Source organism: Hirundo rustica, chromosome 6 (assembly GCF_015227805.2).
Source record: "Hirundo rustica isolate bHirRus1 chromosome 6, bHirRus1.pri.v3, whole genome shotgun sequence".
NCBI classification, from domain to species: Eukaryota; Metazoa; Chordata; class Aves; order Passeriformes; family Hirundinidae; genus Hirundo; species Hirundo rustica.
In genome coordinates, this window is record NC_053455.1 from 41143875 (window position 1) to 41168737 (window position 24863).

A 24863-nucleotide genomic window follows, 5' to 3' on the forward strand; every position below is an offset into this window, starting at 1 on the left:
TCTGGATTGTTGAGGACAGAGGAGTTACTCCGTGATGCCAGTCATCAATGAGAGAGTTATAGGAAAGAACATACCAGAGAGAAATTTAATTGAAGTGCATGAAAATACCATCCTCGGCCTAAAGCAGGACTTTCCCTCTCAGATTCCATACCTCATAGAGCATCTATGTACTACTTGTTAGAATTATCCTCCTCTTAAACCTCTCTTTTAAACAGAGGTAATACTTTTGCCCGGAAAGCTGAGAATAACTTTTCTCCAGGTACGCAGCATTCCCCTAAGCCCTCCCCACAAAGTCCAAACAGCACACAAATCCCAGACAGTTGTATTATTAGGAGCTTAGAGCAGAGAAACCAGACAATTTATACCTGTGACAAGAACAAATTCATGGCCAGGGTTACAGAATTTACTTAGAAGGTAATTTCCCATGTTTGGCAGAGAAGATTCCTGCCACAAGGCACAAAAACAAAACAAAACAAAACAAAACAACAAAAAAAACCAAAAAACAAACAAACAAACAAACAAACAAAAAAAAAAACAAAAAAAAACAAAAAAAAAAAAAACAAAAAAAAAAAAAACAAAAAAAAAGGAGAGAATGAACTCTGCCAGCACACACCTGCTAGAATTGTTTATAATGGCTAAAGCACACTTAGTAGCTTTACTAGCAACGTTTTACCAGTAGCTTTGATTCACTTATTGCATGTTTTTCGCCAGTTTACAACTGTTTGAAGACTTCCATGCCAGTAGATTTTTACATTGACAAGCTTTTAGTATCAACCTGGTTTAAGATGTGAAGATTCAGAAATCCTGACTGCTAATTGAGGTTTATCTGCAATAAAAGGCCAAGGCTAGAGCAGAATCTCAGAGGCTAATGGGATAGAGCCAGCCCATGAATTATTGAGGGTATGTTCTCCATGTATGGCATTGAGTGGAAGCATTTGTGGGAATCCCAGGGTCCTTTGGTTTTTCAGCAGTGAGCCCCTGTGGCTGCCCATTCCTCACTTTCCTCAACAATGTCACAGAGTCTGACACCACCACTTGCAGTCTGTCCTCTGGCAGCCAGAAACCAGGCTTTTCTGAAGTCTACCACATTCAGCCTAAATCCTGAACAAAGCTGGCAGGGACCAGCCACACCACCACACATGGAAGAGTTATAGGGAAAAGAACAGCTGCCACATGTTAAATTTGAGTACGTGCCATACAGAAAACAAGATGCATTGCGACCTATAGACTAACCCATAGCCACTCCAAATAATGCAATTCCTCTTCCCTCTCCAGAAGGAAAAAACACCTCATGGAAAGAATTATAGCAGCTCGTGAGTGCTTCATGATCACACAGAACAAGAAACGTCACCAGTTCATTACTGGGGGCCTTGCTTCAGGCCACAGGGTGGTCACAACTCTGCTTTTGCAATATTAATTATTGGCCTGGGACAGCTACAGAGCAGCTTATTGGCTATGCACAAAATGCTTCCATGTGCTGAGCTTCTGCAGAGGCTGGCGTTGGGGGCTTTGCTAGACAAACACTGCAGCTCCCAAGAAGTCTGAGTGCTAGGCTGATTTCTACTTCCAGCAGCAAACCTTCGCCTCTGGAGAAGAGCTGGGAGCCTGGCCCAAGGAGCAGCAGCAGATTTCTTAATCTCTGAAAGTCTGAGGACTTTCTTCCTGGAATCTTTTTTAGATAAAATTTGTAAGTATTCAATGCCCTCTCCTTCCCCACAGACTGACAACTCAAAGGAACTGAGGCTGGAGGTAAACAGGTAAAAATGGGGACAAGGAGCATCACGGGAATTTCCTTATGCTGAATTTCCAGAGCTAGGTAGAGCAGAAACACAACTCTCGCAGCAGCGGAAGTGCAACAAAATATCCAACTACGAGGCAAAATTATCCCTAAAAAAATGCCAAGCATGTAGCAAAAAATCATTTACGAGGAGAATACATTAGTAATTACAAGTTAATTTAGCTACTCTGCTGCCAGGAGTAACTGGGAGCAGAAGGAAGCCATCAGTGTCATCTTCTCGCTCCCCGGGGAGCAGCCCGGGCTGGGTTTTCTTGGCGGAACACCTCCCTCCAGCGGCCAAAGGCAAGCGCTTTCCACAGAGCTCGAGCAGCCGGGGACCCGAGCTGGGGACGAGCAGTTGTCCTCAGCTGCCCTACTTTCTCCTTCCAGCTCCGCAACAGGCTGAACAGAAACCAGCCCTTCCCCACCTAGGAGCCGTCTGGTCAGCGCCGGCAGTTTAGGAAGTGTAGCCCTCTAAATCCTGGGGGCCTGGGAAAGCATCACCCCCGATTAAAGCAGGTTGCTCGGGGAGACTCCGCACGACCAAGAACCAAGCTCTCCTCAGGCACAGCCCGGGGCAGCCTAAAGGAACACGTCGTACTCAGGGATCATTGCACCCTCCTGTGGCTCCAGGATCCATTTAAGCCCCTCCTGCTCTGCACTCACCTGGGTCAGGGTTCCTGAAACCTTGGCTTAGACCAGTTGCCACCAGTGTTTGCTGGTAGCACCCCAGCACCTTCTCTGCAAACTTCACTCTGTTTCTTCAAACATCTATTAGGACTTCGGTCATGCTGATTACTTCCTAAAGCAACAGCTGTGAGATTCATTAGCACACTACCTTAGGTTTTTCTGAGCCATTTTAAATGTCCAGATGCACCAATATGGTGCAGGATCTGAAGTAATTTTGAGATCTAGCTCATATCCACCTCTCAGCTGCTAAGCTGAGAAAAGCAAAGTTTATACATTCAGTCTATCTACTTCCAAAGAGCTTTTCAGTCAAGGCCAGCATGTGGTGAAATAAACTGGAAAAAAACCCCCAAAACAAACAAACAACAAAAAACCCCCCCGCTATCTAGTTTTCTTCCTTCTCACAGTGGCAGGGCAAGGGCTGAGGAATCCTACTGAAGGTGAGTAGGAAAAAATTATATAGTTAAGCTTGCAAGAGCTGTATGCACTGTGGGCATAGCAGCAAGCTTGTGTTTTATCAGAATTGGTCCCCAAGGCTTATGACTTCGAACTGTGCAGATTTGTAGCAACATCTTCAAATACTTAGCTTAGTATGAGATAGCAGGTAATTCAAGGAACCACCACTCAGTCAGCTCACCCTAAGCTCACTCAGGGGTAGTTCACACACTCGGTGGTAATTGACACACTTCACAAAACAAGACAAAGTTTACTTTAGAGCACAGCCCAGAAAAACTGTCACCTCCCCATGGTGGGCAGGATCTTTACACTGATCTCACACATGCACCTCAGACCTTCTGATACTTCGAACAAACAAGATGTCAATGATCTGCACGTAAAACAGAAAGGGATGAAGAGGAAGCAAGGGGAAAACACTTCAATGCACAAGTCATAGGCAGAGATATATATTTTTTAGCAAAGTCTTTATTACAGAAATATTCACCCTCTATAGACTTTTATATCTGTACACACATTTCTTCCAGTAGGAAGATGTTGCTAAAAACAGACAAAAACAAAAAAGGAAATCCAGAACGGGCTCCTTTTTACTTGCTGCTCGGCATTGGCATCTGTAACTGAACAATAATCTTACAAATAAGAACACATTAGAGAATAGACTTTGTGTTACAAAAGCTAGCAAGCTTTACTGCTAAGGGTGCCTTCTGCTATAGCAAAGGTCAGCTTGAAGGATCTGTGCAGGAAGGAGCAAATATCTCAAAAATTGCAAAGCATTATCAGATCTCCATAAAAACCAGATGTCCAGTCACTCTCCCCAGTGATTGCTCTGTCCAAAGTTGAGGACAGAGCAGGGACCCACTGCTGGTGCCCTGATCACCTGCACCAGCCTTTCTTCCCAGAAGGAAAACCAAGCAGGCAGTGAAACCATCCCTTGGAACTGCTACTAGGGTTATTACTACCCGCCCCACCCCTGACAGGAGACAGTCCTGCAACCACCTCTGTAAGGCAAAGGCTCTCTCACCAAGCACCTTGTAAGAGGCCCCTGGCAAGGACCATCCACTTATCTCCCGTACAGCTTCCTGATGTCACAGTCATTGTACCATGTGCAACAGCAGGAAATCTGCTGTGCCCAAGACACCTCTACAAGTGAGGATTTGCACCCAGCTCTCTTACGTAAGCAGTTGGGGCAGTGTTTCATGTGCATTTCCTACCTTCTTCGGGCCTACACCACTCCTTGCTGCTGGCCACTGGCTCAATAGAGCAAAGAGCCCAGCCATTAGCACAGAAACCTGCAGCCTGGACAACTGCAGAACCTGCTACTTATCTGCTGCAGTGCTGGCACTTGATGCAGAACTCAGGATGCAGCCATGGCTCCAGACCACAGTGGAGCCAGAAGAATGGACAACTGAAATAAAAGCAGCTTATCTTTGCATCCCAGCTACAGAACCTATACTGGGCACTGATAGCAGTGATATTCCCAATATACAGCATCAGCAATCCAGTCAGATCCCTCCATACTCATATCTAAATCCACAGCTAAGAAACTTCATGTTCTTAAAGGAGCAGGAGAAGAATCAAATCAATTGTAACTTCTATAAAGTTGGCAACCCAAGAATGCAAACAGCAGAGCCAGCCTGGGGCTGAATCAACAGCATGCAGCAGTCTCTGAAGTAACCTCCAAGCTGACAGGAGCCAGCAAAGCAGAGCTGGGAGAGAGGAAAAGATAAAGAAGCAAATGGGAGAAACATGTAAAGTGTCAAATCCAAAGCCCAAGGGATCCATTCCAGAAGTAGCTGAGCACCAACACCACAATCTGCCAGGTCACACTAGGAATAAATAGGTAGGCTTGGCTCCCTCCCCGTGGCTTCTCATCACGCTCAAAGGGAAGAGATCCACTGAAGGCAAGGCATAGCAGACTCCACAAAAAGGAGAAGCGAGTGTGACAGTAGCACTCTGTATTTCAGATGAGAACCTAGGCTGGAAGATGCATAGTAGGAGCTGAATCAGGTTAACTGCAAGGGACGAGAAGGCCTATAAAGCATGACTAGTTACCACCACAAGTCAGTGACGCAAGTGAAGCTACCAAAGCGCTGGAATCTCAACAGAATTCCTGGCTCATGGGACTTCAGGGGGGAGGTGAAAAGATGTGCAGGAGAAGAGCAGGGGGGAGAAAAGTTATTGTATGTTAGGCCCAGTGGGTTGTAGAATGAAGATATGAATAGTATCGTTTAACATGGTGCAGGCAGCAAAAGCATTGACCCCTCTGGGTAATCAGTGTCTCATGTCACATGAGACAGTTTAAGTTCTGCTTCTTGAAGTAGAGATAATCCAGAGGCAGGATGCAGGTGGCTCAAGGGCCCTATTGCCAGAAGATCAGGCTGTGTTGCAGCTCTAACAGTTCTTAGCAGAGTGGTATCAGAAATGGGATGTCACAGGAATAATGGTCAATGGTTGGACAGTCTGGGTATGAGGCAGGAATGTTCTGTTTGCTCCTTTCTCTGTGGTGCCGTAGCTCTGGAGTCATCCAACTCAAGACTTGGGCACTTTGGTGTAGTCTTCGCTGTGTATGTTCTTGCAAAGCGAAATGGACAGTATCATTCCCAGCAGCTGGAATAAGTATGAAGAATGGGAACAGAATCAGCAACCAGACAGATAAAGTGGGAAGAACGGGTGATACGGGGGAGCAAAATACAGTGAACATCTTCTAATGACACCATACAGGTGAACAGAGTTAGTCCACAACGCAAGGCAAATGCAATAATTGAAATGACAAAAAATTGGGCTTTGTAAAATGAGACTTCATCTGGAAACTATGTTATGGGCTTTTTAAGGCAACAGGTGGGATTTCACTAAAGTGGGACTTTGCTTGCCTCAGTATTCTGGTTACAGTCAGTTACAGCAGGCAGAACCACAAGTAGACAAGGCTTTGTTCGATTTTTAATCCAATCAACAAAAGCTGCAGTTCAAAGGTCAAAGGCAGACACAATCAAGAGCTAGAACTGCACTGCCATAAAACCAGGGGTGTATTACTTGAGAAAAAAGCTTTGCCTTTAAAAAGAATCTCCTTGGTAAGACATGGGTTCATGTCAGGAAGTGACTCACCTCTATAACAGCAACACCAGTGCAAACCCCCAGAATGATACCAAGGTTGTCTTTCAGCCACTGCTCTACACCATTCATGCATCCCTAAAGAGAAAACACGGCCACAAAGAAAAGAAGCATGAATCCAAACATCTCAAAACTGAAAATCCATAACACATCTTTGCATGCAGGAATTATCCCAGTTACATGCTATACCAAGTTTTATGGAAGCTTTTGCAGAAAAGGGAAGGATCCCTGTCATCCCGTCCCCCCTTGCCCCAAATTCCACAGCTTCTTCAAGCAGTAAGGATGTGAAAGTGCTCTAAATTTTTAGGGGAACAAAGACAAGGCAGCTTCAGTGGAAGCTTCACAGGGCCCAGACATGCTCACTCACTTGCTCATGAACAGGCCAGTCAGCATATGTTGCAGTGCCATTGACAGGGTCTTCCAGATTACAGAAACCTCTTCCTTCCGCTGAGTCCTTAGATCTATTGGAGCAGGAGCACGGATACTCAGCATTGCTTTTGTTCTTAAGAATCTCGTTATTTTCCCATTCCTTTGCTCCAGTCCAGCCACAGCAGGAAATCTAATAATGAGAGAGAAATCATCACAGTCTTACACTTTGCACTGGCAAGATAACTGCACATGAAAATAAACAGGTAGAAGTACTCAGGAGCTCTCCGTGCAACAACAACAGTCAGGCCATACAGCTTGCATGAATTAGCTGCACCAAAGACCATCCTGGTTACTCATGTATAGAGCTGTCTGGAAGACAGGGACGTTATCTCCTAGGAAAGAGCCACTCCGCTAGCACAACAAGAGTTAAAGGGCCCCGGGGTCAGCAGCAGCAGACACCGCACGGTGGCGTCCCCATGCCACCGCTCCCCAGCACGCGCTGCGCAGCGCCCGCCTGGGCGCAGTAGGGACCAGCTGGAACGTGGGACAGGGAAAGCCTTCCCTCCAAAGAAACGCTGACATTCCTATAGAGCCACGTGATAAATCTGCTGAGGGGAAAAGCACATCGGGAAGTCTAGCAAGGAGTAAGAGCCTAAACATGGATCTCAGTGCCTGCGCAGGGGTACAGAGCAGAAAGGCTGTCTGTGTCGAGGTAGAAGTTTAGGGAAAATCTTTCTCTGCTTGGAAAGGAAAACTAATGTTTATGCTATAATAGATATGCGATACAAACAGTTGAACACCCACATCAGGACAAGCATTTAGTTTCCAAAAGAGTGTTGTGAAGACACAGCCTCCAGAAGGAACTCTATCTCCCTCACAAGAGGTTTGGACTTTGACTCCTGAGACTCGTTTACAAAACCCCACCCTCTTTCAAACGCTAACTCCAATGGGAGACAAAGTACACTCCTAACTTCTCCATCTCTGCAAAACCTTTTTCTTCTGCTTCTATGTAAAAGAAGGGCTCAAGCAGTAGCCTCTCTCCACAGTAGAGTCAGGCTTCCCTCCAGTTCACTACCAAGGAGTTCCAACTACAGTGACAAAACATTCATAAATCATTCTCCAAGGAGGAGAAATACTGCAGGTCAGTGCTGTGCAGACCAAAGAACAGACAGAAGACAAACGCTGTTACTTGCACTTACTACCCATCAGTCCCATGCTGGGCCTGTATTTAACCACAACAGCCAGCCAGCTCTCAAGCCTGTTGGTTTGGCAGTAAACAGCTGTCATGACTCCAGTGTACTTGAATACTCTCTAGCTGCTCACCCTGATGCTAAAACAGAAACCATGGGCAGTTGGACGGCTCCCAACAGCACTGATACTTGCAGAAGAACCATCACAATAAGGAAGCAACAGCACCAAGTAGTAAGGCAAGTGGTGCTGCTGCCTTGCCTGGCAATAAACTAGGGACTTTTTGCTAAAAAAAATCACGTGCAAAACGTTTTTCACACATGTTAGCATTCAGGAGGCCCAGCAGACAAAGACAGTTTTCTGGAGAGTTGGAGTTCTATTTGATAGGCTGGATACATTAGGCCATGCAGCCAACACTAGCTAGTTCTAACACCCAGCACGCAGGAATGGTTCAGGGTCTGACACAGAAGCAGCAAGCAAGACCATTTTCTAGTCTGCAGGCACCAAACCTCACAGGCCACTTTGCACATCAGCCACATCCATGTGCAATAGCTGTACCTCTGTCCTCAGCCCAGCTTTAAAGGCCATTGCCTGCACTGACAAATAGCATCATCTACCCCATGACTCACCTGTGCCTGCACATAGTCCCATGCATCTTGCAAGCTCCTCTTGTCTTCATTCGAAGGATCGTAATTTTCAATCAGATCTGCAACTATGTCAGACAACTCAACTTTCAACTGGCAGGAAAAAAAGAGGCAGGAGAGTTAGATTACCAATCTTGCAGCCTTTTGTTTCAGATACATATACAAAGCCACAGTCACTCATGAAAGCTGACTGCAAATAGTTAACAAGTACAGGTAAGGACAGCAGCTTTGTTGCTGCAACAGCCAAAGCACCAGCAAGTCCTTGCCCAGACACAGGGAAAGCCTACAAACCTGATGAGCAATATGGAAACAGAACTGGGTAAGGTTATCCTGCTAATACACAGCTGAACAGCTAACTGCCTGCCCCAGACAAGACAGATGTGCAATCTAAGTGCAAGTTGAAGGACAACATTGCATTAAGGACTCACAGGTTATGTGTTTCAAACTTTGCACTGCATGTGAGACCCTGGTCCAGAATCTCTGCCACTGCAGTTCATCTCCACTGCTCAGGGAAGGTGTGAGCCACTCTGCTCATGAATGCAGATGGGATATACAGCTGATGGAAACTTGCCTTTTTCACAAGGTGTTGATCTACCTCTCCCCAAACTCCCACAACTGATATTTCTATATTGAGGCAGGAAGTGTTACAACTACTTAAACAGTCTTACCACAAAGTTCAGGTGTATCAAATCATCCTTTCACCACCATTCCTTTTCCAGAGATATTTACAACACCCTTCAGTTTGATGAGAAGTGCAAGCTACCACCTGGAAGACTCCTCCACCTTCTTCTGAAACCAGCCTTTACATGAGGACTACCAAGTCCAGACCCAGATTCACAAGAGGTTGGAGAAAAATGCCATTAGACTGCCCAAGGGATGGGATAGGATAGAGTTACATCGGCCTAAGCACTGGGTTCCCACCCCACATATTGCCTTTCTGACTGGTGCTATAGCATATTTCAAATCAGTGGAAATGAGTTCTCTTTCCTCCTACTATCAAGCCTTTCCAATGACCATGGCAAATACCAGGACACTCAGCAAGAGGAAGTACTGCCTACTGTTGAGAAAAGCTTCTCTACATCAGCAGCTCTTCTTCCTAGGAAAACTGCAGCTCAGTTCACTGGGATCAGCTATGTCAGGCCAGACAGATGGGAGCTGCATGATCTTTCTTCTCATGATGTCTGTCTCTTCCCCTTTTAATTACTTCACTTCCCCTTTTCCTTGCCTTCAAATCAAGGCAACCTGACCTCATTCTCACTAATGAGATTGGCCTTGGCAGCTGCCATAAGCCTTACGAGTTACTGAACCTCTGAGTTCCCACCCTGACCCCTCCTGCACAGTGCTGCTCCACATGCAGAGAGAGGCCAGGAGAGCTGGGCTTGTCTTCCTACCCTGGGCCCATCTAGCCCCTTAGCTACAGGGTCAGATGGAACCCAGTGTCACTCCTGCAAGAATCCCAGGACCCCACCACAGGCAGACAAGACCTGAACCTGACGTCCCCAGCCACAGCTACATGGGGAAGCTGTATGTCTGCTCTGCCCTTACTTTTACAAAGGAACAGGGAAGAAGTCTTGCAAACAGCTCCTGTTTCAAGAAGTGAAGCATTTCAAATTAAAGAAAAATCAGGCATTCCTAGGTGTTTTAGCAAGCAATCTGAGAGAGGGAGAATATTATGTAAACAATGGCACAGCTCTGGAGCCACACAGGCAGCTTGCTTGTGGGTTTAGCCCACAGAGAAAACACAGGCACCTGCAGCTGTTCACACTTAAGCACCTGGCAGAGGAAAACTGAAAGAGCAAAAAGCTAGAAAGGCACAGGGAACACATAGGCTTTCAACATCCTAACCATCTTCACCCCATTTAAAGCTATCAGGACTGTGTACCGTGTGAGGCATGAATGCTTCAGGAAACGGCCACTCTTGCTTTCAGGGCTTCCTGATCCTTCCCAGCTCTAGCAAGCCCAGTGTCAGAAGGCACAATCCCACCACCTCAAAGCAGGGGCACTTAAGATCCTAGGCAGCAAAACCACAGCTCACTGCCAGAAAGCAGCAAGGCTGTCAGTCTCCCCATCACATGGACTACTGAAGAGGGAGATGGGGAAAGCTGAATGCCAGAGACAAGAGCAGGTCTTTGATCACACAATGGATTGTGCAGGCTTCTTCCCCTATCAGACACTGTCAGTCATCTATCCTGTCTCTGTCAGACACAAGCTAGATCCTTCCCTCAGCATTTACTAGCATCTAGCCTGCACACAAAAGCTCTCCTCTGCCTTGTCACTTCAGATTCTGAAACTAACGCATAGCCCATGGCCCCAGACTAGTCGCTGCACGCAATCACAAAGGCCTGCTTGCTGCAAACAATAGCTAGCAAGTAGGGATATTCCCAAAACAGCACCATTCTCCTTTACTCAAGGCACTTGGATCCGAGCTGCACAGAACTCTGTGAACTAGGCCAAGAGAGAACTTGCCCAGGCTCTCACACGTTTAGGGGCTTGTGATCCACTAGAGGCAGGTGAGTAGCAACATTCAGTTCAGAATGTCATTTGCAGCACTTGTGATGCTACTGTTTTGTTGTCCATAAAAAAACCCCACCCCACAGTTTCAGTCACCAACAAGCGCAGGGAAACAAATGTTACATCAACATCCTCCCAGAAAGTACTGGGCAATTCCAGTCTGAAGGGGCATTCCTCTAACAATGCCCATGGGAGAGGCGAAGCAGCAGCCTTCCTGTCAGAGGCTCAGCCTTTTACAGTTACTCTATTTCAGCATACTTTCATTTGACAGTGTGGGGGAGGATTTTGACACCAAAAAGGAACAGATGGGGCAACAATAACTTCAAGTGAATCCATAGAGATAAATACTTCAGTTGCAAGAGAAGGAGTGAGTGTCACCTCGCTACATTCTGGATCCAAAATCCTTTCCTTCACTCTTGTCATTCCTTGTTTTATATCTAACCAAGTTCCTGAAGTCAGAAAGAAATAAACACAAAGAACACAATAGATATCTAGGGACTGGCTGTTGAGCAGCTCCTGCGTGCCTCACTGTGCTCCAAGCTGCCCTGGGATGACGTACAGCCAGCGAAGCAGAGCGACTTGCACAGCAGCACTGAAGCGCAGCCCCAAACCACTGTGCTGGAGGTTTCAGTCAGGACCTTCCTCAAACAGTTTTTCTTAGTGCTCTAGGCAAGTACTTTGGAGGATCCCTGAAACAGAATGGCTCTAGAAGAGCTTTTCCATTAATTTCATTCATTAGGGACTGAACAGGAGCATCTGTTCAAAACCCAGCATCCCTGACCATTCTCCCAGATCCCTAAAAGTGCTCTAAAAGTGATGATCTCAGTCACACCGACTCCAACAGCTGTGCAAAACAACCCCCAGCACTTTTAAACTCTCCCTGGTCTTACGAGATTTAAATGAAGAGCTACAGCTTAAAAGCTGGAGTTTCCTAGATTAGATTTGGCAACTGGAGGAGAAATGCTAACAGAAGTACAGAATTTCCTGGTCTGAAATCACATTTCCCCATTGCAGGGGAATGCCCATCCCCAAACCTCCATATCTGCATTAGTCAGAGCTGTTTGTTGAGAATCATATTTACACACCAGTTTTAGTCACTCTTTTAGTTTCTCCTTCAGCTTCTGCCAGCCCAGAGTGAAAGCTACAGTCACACTACATTTGGCAAGGAACCCAGCCAACAGCTGCTCACAGTCACCACAGTACAAAGCTCACACCAGTTATGTTGGTGGAAGGGACCTTCCCCCTGCCCCCAAACTTCCCCACCAGACCCCATCCATAACTTCCTCAACCATTCTGCTTTCTGTAACCATCCAGCTAAAGAGCTGGCTCAGGAGAGGCAAGCACAGACACACAGTGGTATATACAGATACGCAGCAAAGGACAGGGTTACCCACAACTTGTACCAGAGGCCAGTAGCAACCCCACAGCTGTAACTTGTTCCCACTGCATAAATGTGGCTCCCAGTTTAGCTGTCAAGTAGCTGAAGGCCTGATCAGGCACTGCCTTGACCAGTGAACCTACAGACATGATGGATTGTTGCACTGCACTTAAGTAACTCAAAAACTATTCCCTTTTACACTATAAAGCATATTGGAGCTCTAGAAGCAAACACTGTGATACTGCCTTCCTGGCAAAGGGATCCACTTCAAACTATCAAACCACTTGGCTTTAAACTCCAGCTGTAGAACAGGAACCATCAGATATTTGGGCTTGCTCCTGTGGAAAGAGGACAGCTCTTCCAAGAAGAGTTCTACATACAGATGCAGCAAGATGGAAAGGACAGAACAAGATGGCACAACGAGGAAGACCAGTCAAAACAGCGCTCAGGCTGGTAAGTCCTTAGGACACCAGTGATGGCAACATGGTAGAAACCACTGCTACTATATGCCCAAACAGTTGTCTACAGCAGGGTTAAGAGGAGATGTGGTCTAAAGCATTTTAGGACTTTTTTTTTTTCACCCCACTGTTCCTGCTAGCCAAAAATAAAGCCTGCATACCAAATAAAGCTTCATAATCCTTGAGAAAGCAGCACTATTGAGGCAGACACAGAAAATCAAACACCAAAACTATTGAGCTGGGGTAGAGAAAAGGAGAATCCAATTATGCCTGATAACAGCATATCCCATTTTGGAAGACGGAATTTCTATATTACCCTCCTCCCAAGCCAAGAGCAAGGAAAAGACACACAGTAATACTTACTGTTTCTTTCTGGAAGTAGATGACCAGTCCAGCGGCAATCTGAGTTAAGAGGATTATCATCAGGCAGGTGAAGTACTGGAAACAAGAAACAATAGGTGATCACTGTCAGTCTTTAGAAAGGTCTGTACATAAAAGTTAATAAAATTTCATATACAAGAGAAATCACAACACTGAGCTAACTAACATCTTTTGGCCTGCAGACAAACTCTGCTATCAACAATGCTTTCCCAGGAAAAGGCTGGGACCAGCGTCAGACCAGTGCACTTCAACACTTCCCCCATTAGGCCAACAGAAAGACTTCAGGAGGGAAAGGGTTCACAAGCACTATCTGCATGTGTCATCCCAACTGGGACTCTCTCTCCCAGACCATTCTGGCCTCAATCAATCAGCTGTACTCCACCTACCCCAAGCCTCAATAGAAAAAAAAAAAAAGAGTCAATTTTCCAAACCTAATTTTTAATGTGTTTTTTTTTAATCAATTACCATTTTAAAAAATGCTATTTAATTTGTTTGAGGATCTAAATTTAAGATTCACCAGCAAACTGCTCAGGTTACTTTTAAATGGTGGCAGCTGCTACTGCTAGACAAGGAGATAATACCAGGACACACAATGTATGCCATGCTCGGTTTCCAAAGCATATGTGCTCCGAGTAAGATAGAGTCAAGTAGAAGGCTGAAATGTATAAAGTGGGTATCACCTCACCCAACATGGACAGAAAGCTTCCTATACATGAACTGTTTGAAGAGAGGTCCTGACATACAAGACATTCCTAGTTGAGTTTCTCTCGACTCTTGCACTTCCCACAGATGTGATACAACAGGACAGCATCACTCTTCTTTCACTGCCCTCGGAACTTACTTGCTCTTCGACCATTGAGAGCACACTACCAACTGGGAAGTCAGGGTGAGGGGGACAGGGTACACTTCCCAGTTAGCAGTCCTCCACCCCCCATGTGCAGAAAGCATCAGTGACATCCTCTCTCATTCACAGTTCTGAGCTCATTATCAGTAATGTCTGAGGAGCTCTGCTGCAGTCTGCTGACTGCGGGAGAACCTAATGTGTGCAAATTAAGAACTAGATCTAAGTTGCCCTAGCAGAAATAACATCCCCAGGAGATCGAAGCCCCATCCACAACCCAAGAGAAATTTTGCAGGAGAGGTATTAAAGGCTGACTCTTAAACAGGCATGAATACTCTCACCAGACCCAAGAGACATCGGATTTCATTGACAGCTCCAAGGCAGCCCAGGAACCCCATCAGCATGGTGAGCGCCCCAACAGCGATGAGGATGTATGCACCAGTCTTCAGGGAGGGAGATGACAGCTCTGTAGGAGCCAGGAGAGAGAAAAAAAAAATACGTCTGCCATCGCCGTTTATAGAACTGTCTCCATATTTGCTGATAATCGTCTTTGCCTGCTCCAAAGGAACAGCACAGATGTGTGCCGAACATGGTGACAGACAGATGCTTCTGGTTGTCTTTTGATGTCTGAAAAGCCATACTGCAGGTCTCCAGAGTCTGGAAGACTCAAGGTCACTCCAAACAAATGAACCTTGTTTGGAGAAAGTTATCTCCTTGCTGGAATTTTACTCCCTCATGAATGTACTTCAAATAACAGTAATATAAAAGATGATCTACTCCTTGACTACTGTCTATTTGCTTCAATTTCCTTTGCTATCTTCAGGGAAGCTTTCTTCCAAGTCCTAAATTCCAAGTCCTAAACCCTCTTTTTGGACAGCCTTTTCATGTTAATGCACTATTTATTGTTGTAGCCATTCTGTTTTCACTTATCCACTTACAGTCAACACTGGGACAAACTAACTCTGGAGTGAAACATGCAACAAGCCACAGCTAGTGTTGAGCACAAATGATGTGACAGGTTACTTAGCAAGTCTGGGTTGAATGGCTTGTGACCAGGTACTTACCACAGGCTGTTGCAGCACCTGTGCATGACACCCTGCAAACATATGCTATTCCAGGATCAAAACAGATATAATACCCAAATTAGCTACTTTTACAAATCCTCCTAAATATCCCCTGCTATTGTTTCTAATGTCTGCGCTTTTAAATGCTCAACCATTTTTCAACCAAGTTTAGGTCAGACGATTTTAGACATGCTGGTGATGTCAGCTCTCTCCCCTCAGCATTTAGTAGTGCAAGCAACAGAAGAAAAACTCTTACATTTGAGTTGGTCAGCAGACCATTTCATGCAGAATAGGATTGGAGAGAACAATCATTACAGCACTAAAGTTGAAGAGATATTCTAGAAGCAATAACTAGAAATCCCATTTATCATTAAGAGACATTCCTACATCTGAAAGCCACAGAGTGTAGGGGAATTCTGGATGTCCAGTGATTAATGAAAATAACATTTTTAGAGCTCAGCATTTAGTTTCCTGAACTAAGGAAGTCTCAGGAGACAAACTTCCTCTGAGCTCCTCCTGAAATATGTTAAAGGAAAATAATCAAGCCCAGACTGATACTCTCACCCCTAATATGTACTTCCCCCTGCTTCTGATACCTGGCACAAGCCATCAGCTTCCAAACCTTTTTCCCTAAAACATGCTGAACAGAAGAAAGTTCAGTTATCAAGATGTGAAGCAAATCCATTTGCCACACAGGTCACTTCAGCCTTGATTAATTTCCAGGCCAGACTCTCCCAGGCTGGACATATGCCAAAAACCCCAGGATCCTGCTTCCTTACCAGTCCTATCACTCTTGCTGCACGGGCTATGTGCTGATACTACAAAGCACTTACTGAGGCAGCAGCCTTAGAGGGGTGGCCATCACAAATCTACCCTATTCCCTCCCTCAAAATCAGCTCAGCTATCATGCAAGTCAGCATTCAAATGCCCAGGCTGCAGCACCTCCACTGTGCCAGAAAGCAGTTGCTTCATCAAATTCCCATTAGAAGAAAGAAAAAGATACTTCCAACGCAAAAGCCCCTTGGAGAACTGACAGTGTCAGGGGACAGGAGCCACACTTGCAGTTCTCATCTGCAACAGTCTTGTCTTGCAAGAGAAGGCTCCGAGGGCATTCAACTCCTGCTTGTTTGCCGTCACTCCGTGTTTTTCCCTGCGCTGGGCAGGCAGCCAAGCAAGTACAACAGGCTCCTTTGGCAGCAGCTGGGGTGCCCTCCCTGATGCCTAGGTTACTAAAACAGAGGGAAAGAGGGGCAAGGCATGGGAAAGGAAGTGAGGGGGCAGGGAGAGAGCTGATACTAGAAATCTCCAGGAAGGAAACTAAAGTCTTAAATGCTCTGTTAGCAGAGATTCCAAGTAAATGGGAAGAAACAGAGCCAAGTTCAGGGACTTCTCCCTTCACAAATGGCTGTAACACCCACCGACCTGAGGGGAATCAGCTGCTGACCCACAGGTACTAAGCACACCTCAGACTGTGAGGGGTACTGCAAACAGTCAGGCCATGATAGTCTCCTTTCAGGCTGCATGTATTGTTTCTGCTCCTACTCCCACTTTATTAACCATAATCCCTTGCTGTACTTCTTCACCTTCTAGTACTGCAAGTAGCAAGTCAGATGCCACAGCACAAAAGCAGAGTAAGGAGCGGTATCTGCATGTGTGGTATTAGCAGGGGTGTCTTCTCCATCCAGAACCTTTCAGGCCAGAGTGCTCAGCAGGACTTGGGAGATAAAGTCCTTTGCAGAATCAGAGTAGCTGGGAACAGGGCTATGAATGCCACTAGTGCTCATTCCCCACATGCAGGCAGCCCTCCTGCACTGAGGCTGGTGCCCAACTCAGCAACTCTGGAGGCAGTGACAAGTAACCAGACCCACCAGGCAGGAAAGTTTGAAGCGTTTCTAGGAAAGAGCTCAAAGGAAGCAGAGCTTGTGAAAGATGGAGCTGGGATACTCATTTGGTGAAAGTCCACTTACAGTCCTCTGAAGCCCAGACTCTGCTAAGTCAGCTCAGTTTTTTGGTTTTTGTGGAAAGCAGACCCTCTGTTAAGACTCAAGTCAAAGTTTGTGGCTGACTTCAGGGAAAGGAAGCTAAACCTCTTGCGCAATACAGAACACCTCTGCTGCCCAGGGTAAGTCCCATCAAGTGTATACAAGAGTGTTTCAGAAGTCAAAGCTCTTCAGACACCCAAACCCCTCAAATGTGCATCCTCAACGTTGTACATGGAGCATCAATAAAACCAGGTGCTTACTTTCTTTGGCATTTAAAATATTTAAATTGAAATAGATCATTACAGAAAGAAAGAACTGGAGAACTCACACAGCAAAACTGCATTAAGGCTTTTGGGGCCTTTGCACGTGAAGGTAATAAGGAAATTATTGTGAAAACAGAGCATGCAGTGAAAATAGGATGAAATACTAACCCCTGCGTTTAATACGAAATATTTGGATTGTTGGTTGAAGAGGCAGTAGTCTCTCTCAGTCTAACCCTGGTGTTTCAGTCCACAAGACTAAGAGGAATGCTATGTCTCCAGGGCTGCTCCCTTTCACTGTGTCCCTGCTAACAATCCCATCTTGCTAAACACCACGTTACTGCTCAGGCCACAGACCATGCACAAAAGTATTGCCATTCCTAGGCTACACCACAGTCAAACACAGCCCCAGGACAGAGTCAATTTAGAAAAAGGAGGAAGATAAAGAAACACAGTCTTACGTAGGACTGCGATGAAACTGGTTTTGTCGGCCAGAATCCATATTCCAAACCCCAGGATCACAGCACCCAGAATCTGAAAGAGCAAGAACAAAACATACACGGTTTTGTGTAAGTTATAAGCTTAGATAAATAAGGAGAGGCAGTCACTATGATCCATACTTCCAGTTTAAAAACAATCATTCCTTTGCTGTTCCCACCCATCTCCCCTACGGTACTCCTCCCAGGGTAAACAGGATTAGCACAGTTCCAGGAAGAATGCCTCGCCAACTGCACAGGAGCCCCAAGATCTGCTTGGGAGTTTTTCACACAGTATTTTAATAGCACATAATGTTGTATAGGAGGACATTCAAAACAGTCTGAGGAAGAGACACCCTGCTGCTAGAAGATTGTTGTCGGAAGTGAAAGGTAAGTGCATTGCTTCTGTGAAGAACCAAGGAAAGACAAACACATGATTTTAAATATTTTTTAAATAGAGAAACCCATGACTCTATGGGCCAGGCTGGAAGATAGCTGACAAAGGATTAGATATCTGGCAGCTGGAATCTCTCCAGGCAGGAAATCTTTGGCTTGTCAGGCTCTGTTACAATGTTATGGCTTCAAACCACAAAGACAAAAAACCAGCAGCAGGTTTCCTTGAGAAAAGTGCTTCGCCCCTTCCAAGGCCAAGTTAAGGTATTTTGGCTTGCCCCCTTCTTTATGGCAGAATACCTGAGCCCCAAGAGAGTCAAGAGTTATGAAACATTAGGCCTGGCCTCTGCCTTGCTCACCACACAGTCTTACGTAGGGCAAGGATTAGTAGAGCAATACGTCCCTGTGAGGACTCAGCCGAATCCAGACACGGATCTCAGTGGCCAAGAAAGGCATACATTTTCCCATCTCACTTTGAAAGATGGAGGGAAGGAAGCATGCTCTGCTTTAGCCTTCACATACCAGCAAGTCTTCAGGTTTGAGAAGAAGCTGAAACTTGTGCTGTTTAGCCAATTAGAACTAGAAAACACTTGCACAAAGGTCCAAAATAGGCTTTGAAGAAACAAGGAGTGGGCAAGAACTGCAAGTGAACTGCAAGCAGCTGTTCTCGTATCAGCAGGATTTCAAGATAGGAAGAAGTGAAATAAACTAACAGGGCTAAAGACAGACTGCAATTCTGTGTTTCATTAGATAATGTTTTAATACTTGGGAGACATGGAAAATGCCAAATCACCATGTGAAGCAAGCTGGCAGAGAGTGTGGATGGACAGGCATTGGCTCCACACTCTGAAAGTTTACGCTAGGATTCAGCTGCTCATACAAAGAAGCTTTTCTGAACCAAGATAAAGCCACAGTCTGAAATAAGCTGCTTGCAAGCTTTCCTGTCTTGGCAGAAGGTGCATCATGTAGTTAGCTCTAGGGACAGCATTAGAAAGTCATCAAGCAAGTTCCCACCTATGAAGCATACTGACTCAGCTTCAGAAAGCAAGCAGCCACTGTAGCCCAGGAAAAAAGAATTCCCCCTTGCCTTATGTCCCAACATGCCTGCACTCACAACGCTCAGTCTGATCAAGCTAGAAAGGCCCCTTGGACATGTAACAGCTGGGACACCTAAAAAATTCCTCTCAAAATTGGTAGCATCATGAACTGTTGAATTGACAGTTTAAGGCATTCTCACATTTAAACTATAGTTTTAATAAACATTTGTCTTAACAAAGATGCAAACCGGGCTGTATGTGACATCCCTTTTGGTTCACTGACCCTGAAATGTCACCTAAGTTTTGCTGTTGCTGACAAAACACAGAAGGGCTGCTGAGCAGAGTTATTTGTTATGAGGTGCTCAGACTATCCAAGGCCTGTTTTCACTCTGATCTTTGCTCCAGTCCACAACTTGCGCATTTGCCAGGAGCTGCCGTGGAAAACACTACAAGGGAAGGTCAGGGAGACAATAACTACAGGCAGGGAGAAAACACTGTCCCATTAACAAGAGTGTCTTTACTTCCTAGCAGGATCATATCTCTGCTCAGCATCTTCAGGAGTTTGCATCGCAGAGCAAGGCTGCTTCTGCCCCTGGCTTGGCTTCAGACCCTCCGTACAAGAAATCACATCTGCTTTCCATGGAGTTTAATTCCTCTGCTCCACTGCTGTAAACTCCTGAAGTGGGGAACAGCTGTCTCCCCTCCTTCCTGGGGAATGGAGGTTTCACCCCCAGTTTCAGCAAAATGTCCTTCTACACCCAAGCCAGAAGGATGCAGATCCTTCAACAGAGGATCAGCAGTTTCCCACAGAGAACTAGTCAAGAGGGGCTTGGAAAAACTAAGGTGTGATGGAGCTGACTCATCTTGCTGCAAAGAGCAGCTGGGGGTTCCCAGCTTTCGTTCCCCAGCACTGCTTTCCCTCACGCTCAGACTGTGATGTAACACTGAACCTGTTGGTACAGGGCCAACAGAAAGGCTCTCAAACTCCAGGTTCTGCTGTAGGTAGCAGCCTTCAGCTGCATTTACTAAAGGGTTAGAAGCAGGACAGACAGTTATATGTTCAAAACAAAGTTTCCAGAGGCTGTTAAACTTGTCTTGCAAAGCTGTTTTCTCTTTAAGTGCATGTGATGCAGCACGTGTCTGCTAGCCAAGAAGGCAGACGTGTTAAATTCTGATTAGGAAACTAAGATTATACTCCAAGCTTATCTGGTATCTTTTCTAGCAAGCAGGCAGGCAGTCCAAGTAACCTTCTTCCCTTTAACCAAAGCAGGTCAAACCTTTCCCCGAAGTAAAGCTCCAAGACTGCAAAACACCACTAAGTCCCTGAACTACTTCAGCTATAGCAAGCGACCTTCTCGCAGACCTCGGGCTGTAGAGAAGTGCTATTTCAATAACTAACTTCTAAAAAGAGTCACCAGCATGTCTCTACAGGCTTCAATCATCAGCAAGGCTGAAGAAGACACTTTAGCCAGCAAGGGCTGGCCTGCACGGGGTTCAATCACACAGGTTCAGTTCAAGGTCGAAAGCAGACACAGGGTTCTGTCAGCAGCACTGGTGCTCACTTTTGCTCAAGCACTCTCCTCACAAAGCTCAGCAGCTTCAGGAAACCAGCACAAGGCATTCAAAACCTGTCTGTGCTGACGGCTCCCAGCAACTCAATACAAGCAGTTTCTCTGCTAGATTAATATAGCTCTACCACACTGTACAGTCTCAAGAATCACCAATGACTCTCCCCAATTCAGACCTTGAACAACAATAATGGAAAAACATCTCAGGTCAACTACCTCCTAAGAGAGGGAGGGAGCAATGTATGCCACCTTCCTCAACACCTGGCACATGCAAAAAGCCTGCCCTCAGTCAGGACAGAAGCACTTCCTCACTCTAGAGAAGTAACAAGCTCAGCCAGAACACAGTGGCTTTGGAGACCTCACCTTGACAGAGCAGTCCAAGGGTAAGACAATGCCTGTGCTGCACAGCAGGGTTAAAGAGCTCATTTAAAGCAGCTTCTCCCTTTAGTCAGCACAGACCTTCTCATAATACATCCCACCCCAAAGTTCTTACCCTCCAGGTCCAGCTCAGTGAATCAGATCAGCTTTCCACAAGATGGAGGGGGGCTGGGTGCTACACCAGATGAGTTGGCTTGGAGCAGGGTGTGCACAAGACAAAGAACAGCTATTTCCAATCACTTGCCACCCAGACAGAAGCTCTCAAACCTCTCCAGGACCCAGAGAGGGATTCAGTGCCCACCATTCTCACAGTCTCGCAAAACATAGGAAAGTGCAGCACGGATGTGGGTCAGCCCAACAAGCAGTTCAACGCTGCCTCCTGAGAGCGCATCCATCCCCACAGGCTGCCTGCAGCCATGCCTGGCTCAGCAGAGCAGGGAGAGAGAGAAAGGCAACGATGCCACAATGACCATTAACAGCATACAGCAAAAACAGTGACACTGTTGCGAGGTAGTGCAGTATTTCAGGCTGTCATCTTCCTCCTTTCCCGTATGCTAGGCTGGCTTTCTTGAAGAGAACTTTCTCTACACAGAGATTACCTAATGAACTCAGACCGAGGTTTGGGCATAAAGGAAAACTAGACAGCGGCTAAATACTGGGCGTCAGCAAGACTCAAACACTGTCTTAACAAATACAGCTCTGCTTCCCAGGCTCGACTGGCTGTCACATGCTGCTTAAATTTTATCACTTTTTCAAGAGAGGAGAGAGACTTGATGCTGATCTCTGCATAGGAGTCCTGCACTAGTAGGGGGACAGGCCTGGACTCATATGATTTTTCCTATCTTTAAAGTCAGCTAAATCATATTCAGAAAGACCTAGTGGTACTTAAAATACCTCTCCTCTCCCTGCCAAGAGTCTTCCCCACGAGTGCTCTGAGCATCCCTGACTTTGTACCATTAGAGTCCAATTAACTACTCTTAAGATGGAAGCAAACACAGAGAGCAAAAAGCGAGCACAGTAAGCCAAGGGAAACCAGATCCAGATGTGCCTCAAGTCCATCATGTGTGCTGCCAGCACAGTGCAGCCATGCAGGAAACAGGAGTGAAGCTGTGTGCAGGGACAGAGACCAGAAAGCAGGGCTCACCTTATCACAATTCACTTCCCTCCCGTCTCTCCCAGCCTGACCCTTCCTTTTCCTTACACACTGCTCAAAGGATAACGATATCAGACAGGCTCTTTTCTTGCTGACACGTGGAAAGCCAAAACCTTGCACTTCCCCACTACACCATTCCACTGCAAGAAGGTCTCACCAACAGCACCATCACTGCCCACAGGACACATGACATCCAGGCATCAGAAAGATGCATGCAAGAATGCATGTAGCCATCCCACACCCAATCTGTTCCAAAAGGAGTTAATCTTTTGCTAAGATTCACATTTGAATGTAACTGCACACAGTGGGCAGTTTTATTTCCCCAGACAAGCCTGTCCTGGTCTCCCCCATCTCCCAACTCCATTTCAAACAGGAGACTTGGACTAATTCATCTTTTCACAAAGCAAAAAAAGCCGTTGGGACTCAAACAAAATTAGAGTTGTTCTGTGAAGCCTGGCTGGCCTATTTAGGAGGGCACTGCCATTACTTGGCAGGTTTAGTAGCTTTGGTGCTCAGAGACAGTTCAGCTGCTGCTCCAGATGTGTCAGAGAAAGTACTTACAACTACTCTCCTTCCAGAAAGAGCCCTGCTTTCCCTTCCCAATGCAGGAATGGAGCTGTGTGCACTGGAGGCAGCAGGTGGCTACTGGGAGTGGAGCTGCTTGGCATACCTGAGACACACAGAGCAGCTCTGACATCTCTCAACTTCAGGGATCCCCTCCCTCCTTCTAAAACTGTGGCCATTTTATCTAATAAACACACTGGGCCAACATTTAAAAAAAAAAAAAAAAAAAAAAATCTCTTCTAGCTAACTTTGGCCCAGGCCTTCCTTCTTACTCCACAGATGCTCAAAATACTTACAAGGAACAGGAGATTGAAAAGGAAGAGGAAGTACTTGGTGACTTTTAGGCAGCCAGACCCCATCTTCTTTCACTTACGGGACCTAAGGGGAAAACAGACAGACAATGAGTTACATTACAGATAGGTCCTCTGGGCAGCTTCAGAGAAACACCTTTACCCCGTGCAGAGCTCTGAATCATCTGGTGGGCCTCAGAGCACATGCACAGACAGCACAGAACACCAGAGCTGCCTTTTCAGGACAGTAAAACAGGACACCGGCACCACACTACAGTCACTGCTGCCAAGATCTCCTGGAGAGTAACACAGAGCTATCAGCAGTTACAGAAGAGATTTCATCACAAATACACTGCTAATTCCATCACTATTTATATGGACCTTGCAATAGTAGCATCAAGCAAAACACCAACCCTAGCTACTACTCCTGGTGGTGAAAAGTGATGCAAGCTATTTCAATTCCCTGACAGCAGTAAAAGAGATGCATGGAGCTTCTGGAGCAACATAGATTATTAAAGGCAACAGAGATTATTAAGGGGCTCTCTTATAAAGACAGGCTGTGAGAGTTAGACCTATTCAGCCTAGAAAAGAGATGACTGAGAGGGGACCTCATCAATGTCTGTCAGTACCTGAAGGGAGGGTGTCAGGATGAACCAGGCTCTGCTTGGTGGTGCCAAGCAACAGGACAAGAAGCAACAGGCAGAAACTGATGCACAGGAAATACCACCTGAACATGAGGAAGAACTTCTTTGCTGTGTATGTAGCCACACACCAGAACAGACTGCCCAGAAAGGGTGTGAAATCTCCCTCACTGGAGATATTCAAGAACCATCTGGATGCAATCCTGTGTCATGTGCTCTTGGATGACCCTGCTTGAACCAGATGATCACTGGGGTGCCTTCCAACCTGACCCATTCTGTGGTCCTGTCAGCTTTCCTGCTTCTCCTTCCTGCCCCAGACTCAGTTGTTTCCTACATAAAAACAGAACTTTTAAGTTCTTTAAAATTTGTGCTACCAAGCTCCTTGCTCCAAACACACCATGCCACTTTAAGACTCACCAGCCAGAGGAAGAGCAATACCAGGCTGGGGTCATCAGCCTGGCCTGGGAAGAAACAGCCCCAAGAGAGAGCAAGGTCAGCAAGGTTCTCTGCTGTCAGCCTGCGTGTACCAAGGATCACCACAGCCCAGCCCGTTCTTTTGTTTCAATCAAAGGCTTTTGCATAATCCTATTAAATATTTAGGTTAACTCTGGAGCTAAACTAGTATGTGGGCCTTGTTATAACTGGCTAGCCATTGCAACAAGCAATAGTCACCCTCAAACTACCAGAAGAGAGCACAAGTCTGAACTCCGTGGCTCAAGTTGCTGCCCTAACTTCAAGGAATGCCATGGCTAGAGACTGTGCTAAGCCCATCACTGCACAGCACCGAGAAGATGTTATTGAGACGAGAAGCAGCAGAGATATAAAATGTCAGCCAGCTGTGCTACAGACTGATCTCACATCTCATCTGTATAGCAGTCATTGCACCTAAGGAGCTCTTACTGCTCAGCCAGGTTAGCAACATCTCAGTCAGTTCTTCAGTTAACTCCTCAGGTCGGGGGCCATAAAGCCAGTTGCACCCAAAAGTACGTCCTCCAAATGAGCCATAGAAAACTCCTGTAATAGTTTCTGGTCCATATGTGCACCAAATAGCGAACACACAGCATTCCCATTTTCAGTGCCCCTTGGGTGCAGCCATCACCATGACATGGCTCTGTTCCAGCACAGATGCACTGTACTACAGCTGCATCACTACCAGCCTAGGAAAAGTGAATGAAGGCTCTCTGTTAGCAGAATTCCTCCTTTCCTCTGCAGGAGAAACGCTCTCTCAGGCCACTACTCCTGGAAAGTACCAACACCTAAGG

At 46.1% G+C, this 24863-nt stretch overlaps 1 protein-coding gene across 3 annotated transcripts in view; it reads right to left on the reverse strand.

Moving 5' to 3' along the window:
- Positions 1 to 3308: 3308 nt before the first annotated feature.
- The window catches only part of CD82 (CD82 molecule), a 39406-nt gene continuing 17851 nt past the window's right edge, over positions 3309 to 24863 (reverse strand). Inside the window, exons 2-9 of one of the 3 annotated variants that reach the window (XM_040068348.2) lie at positions 22967 to 23048; positions 17563 to 17635; positions 14137 to 14261; positions 12937 to 13011; positions 8212 to 8319; positions 6393 to 6584; positions 6020 to 6103; positions 3309 to 5524 (exon numbers count right to left, since the gene is read on the reverse strand). In XM_040068348.2, coding sequence (XP_039924282.1) covers positions 5447 to 5524; positions 6020 to 6103; positions 6393 to 6584; positions 8212 to 8319; positions 12937 to 13011; positions 14137 to 14261; positions 17563 to 17635; positions 22967 to 23029 — 798 coding nt within the window. In that variant the 5' untranslated portion in view covers positions 23030 to 23048 and the 3' untranslated portion in view covers positions 3309 to 5446. The remainder of the gene's footprint in view (positions 5525 to 6019; positions 6104 to 6392; positions 6585 to 8211; positions 8320 to 12936; positions 13012 to 14136; positions 14262 to 17562; positions 17636 to 22966; positions 23049 to 24863) is intronic. The other 2 variants (XM_040068350.2, XM_040068349.2) reach the window with 2 other exon arrangements.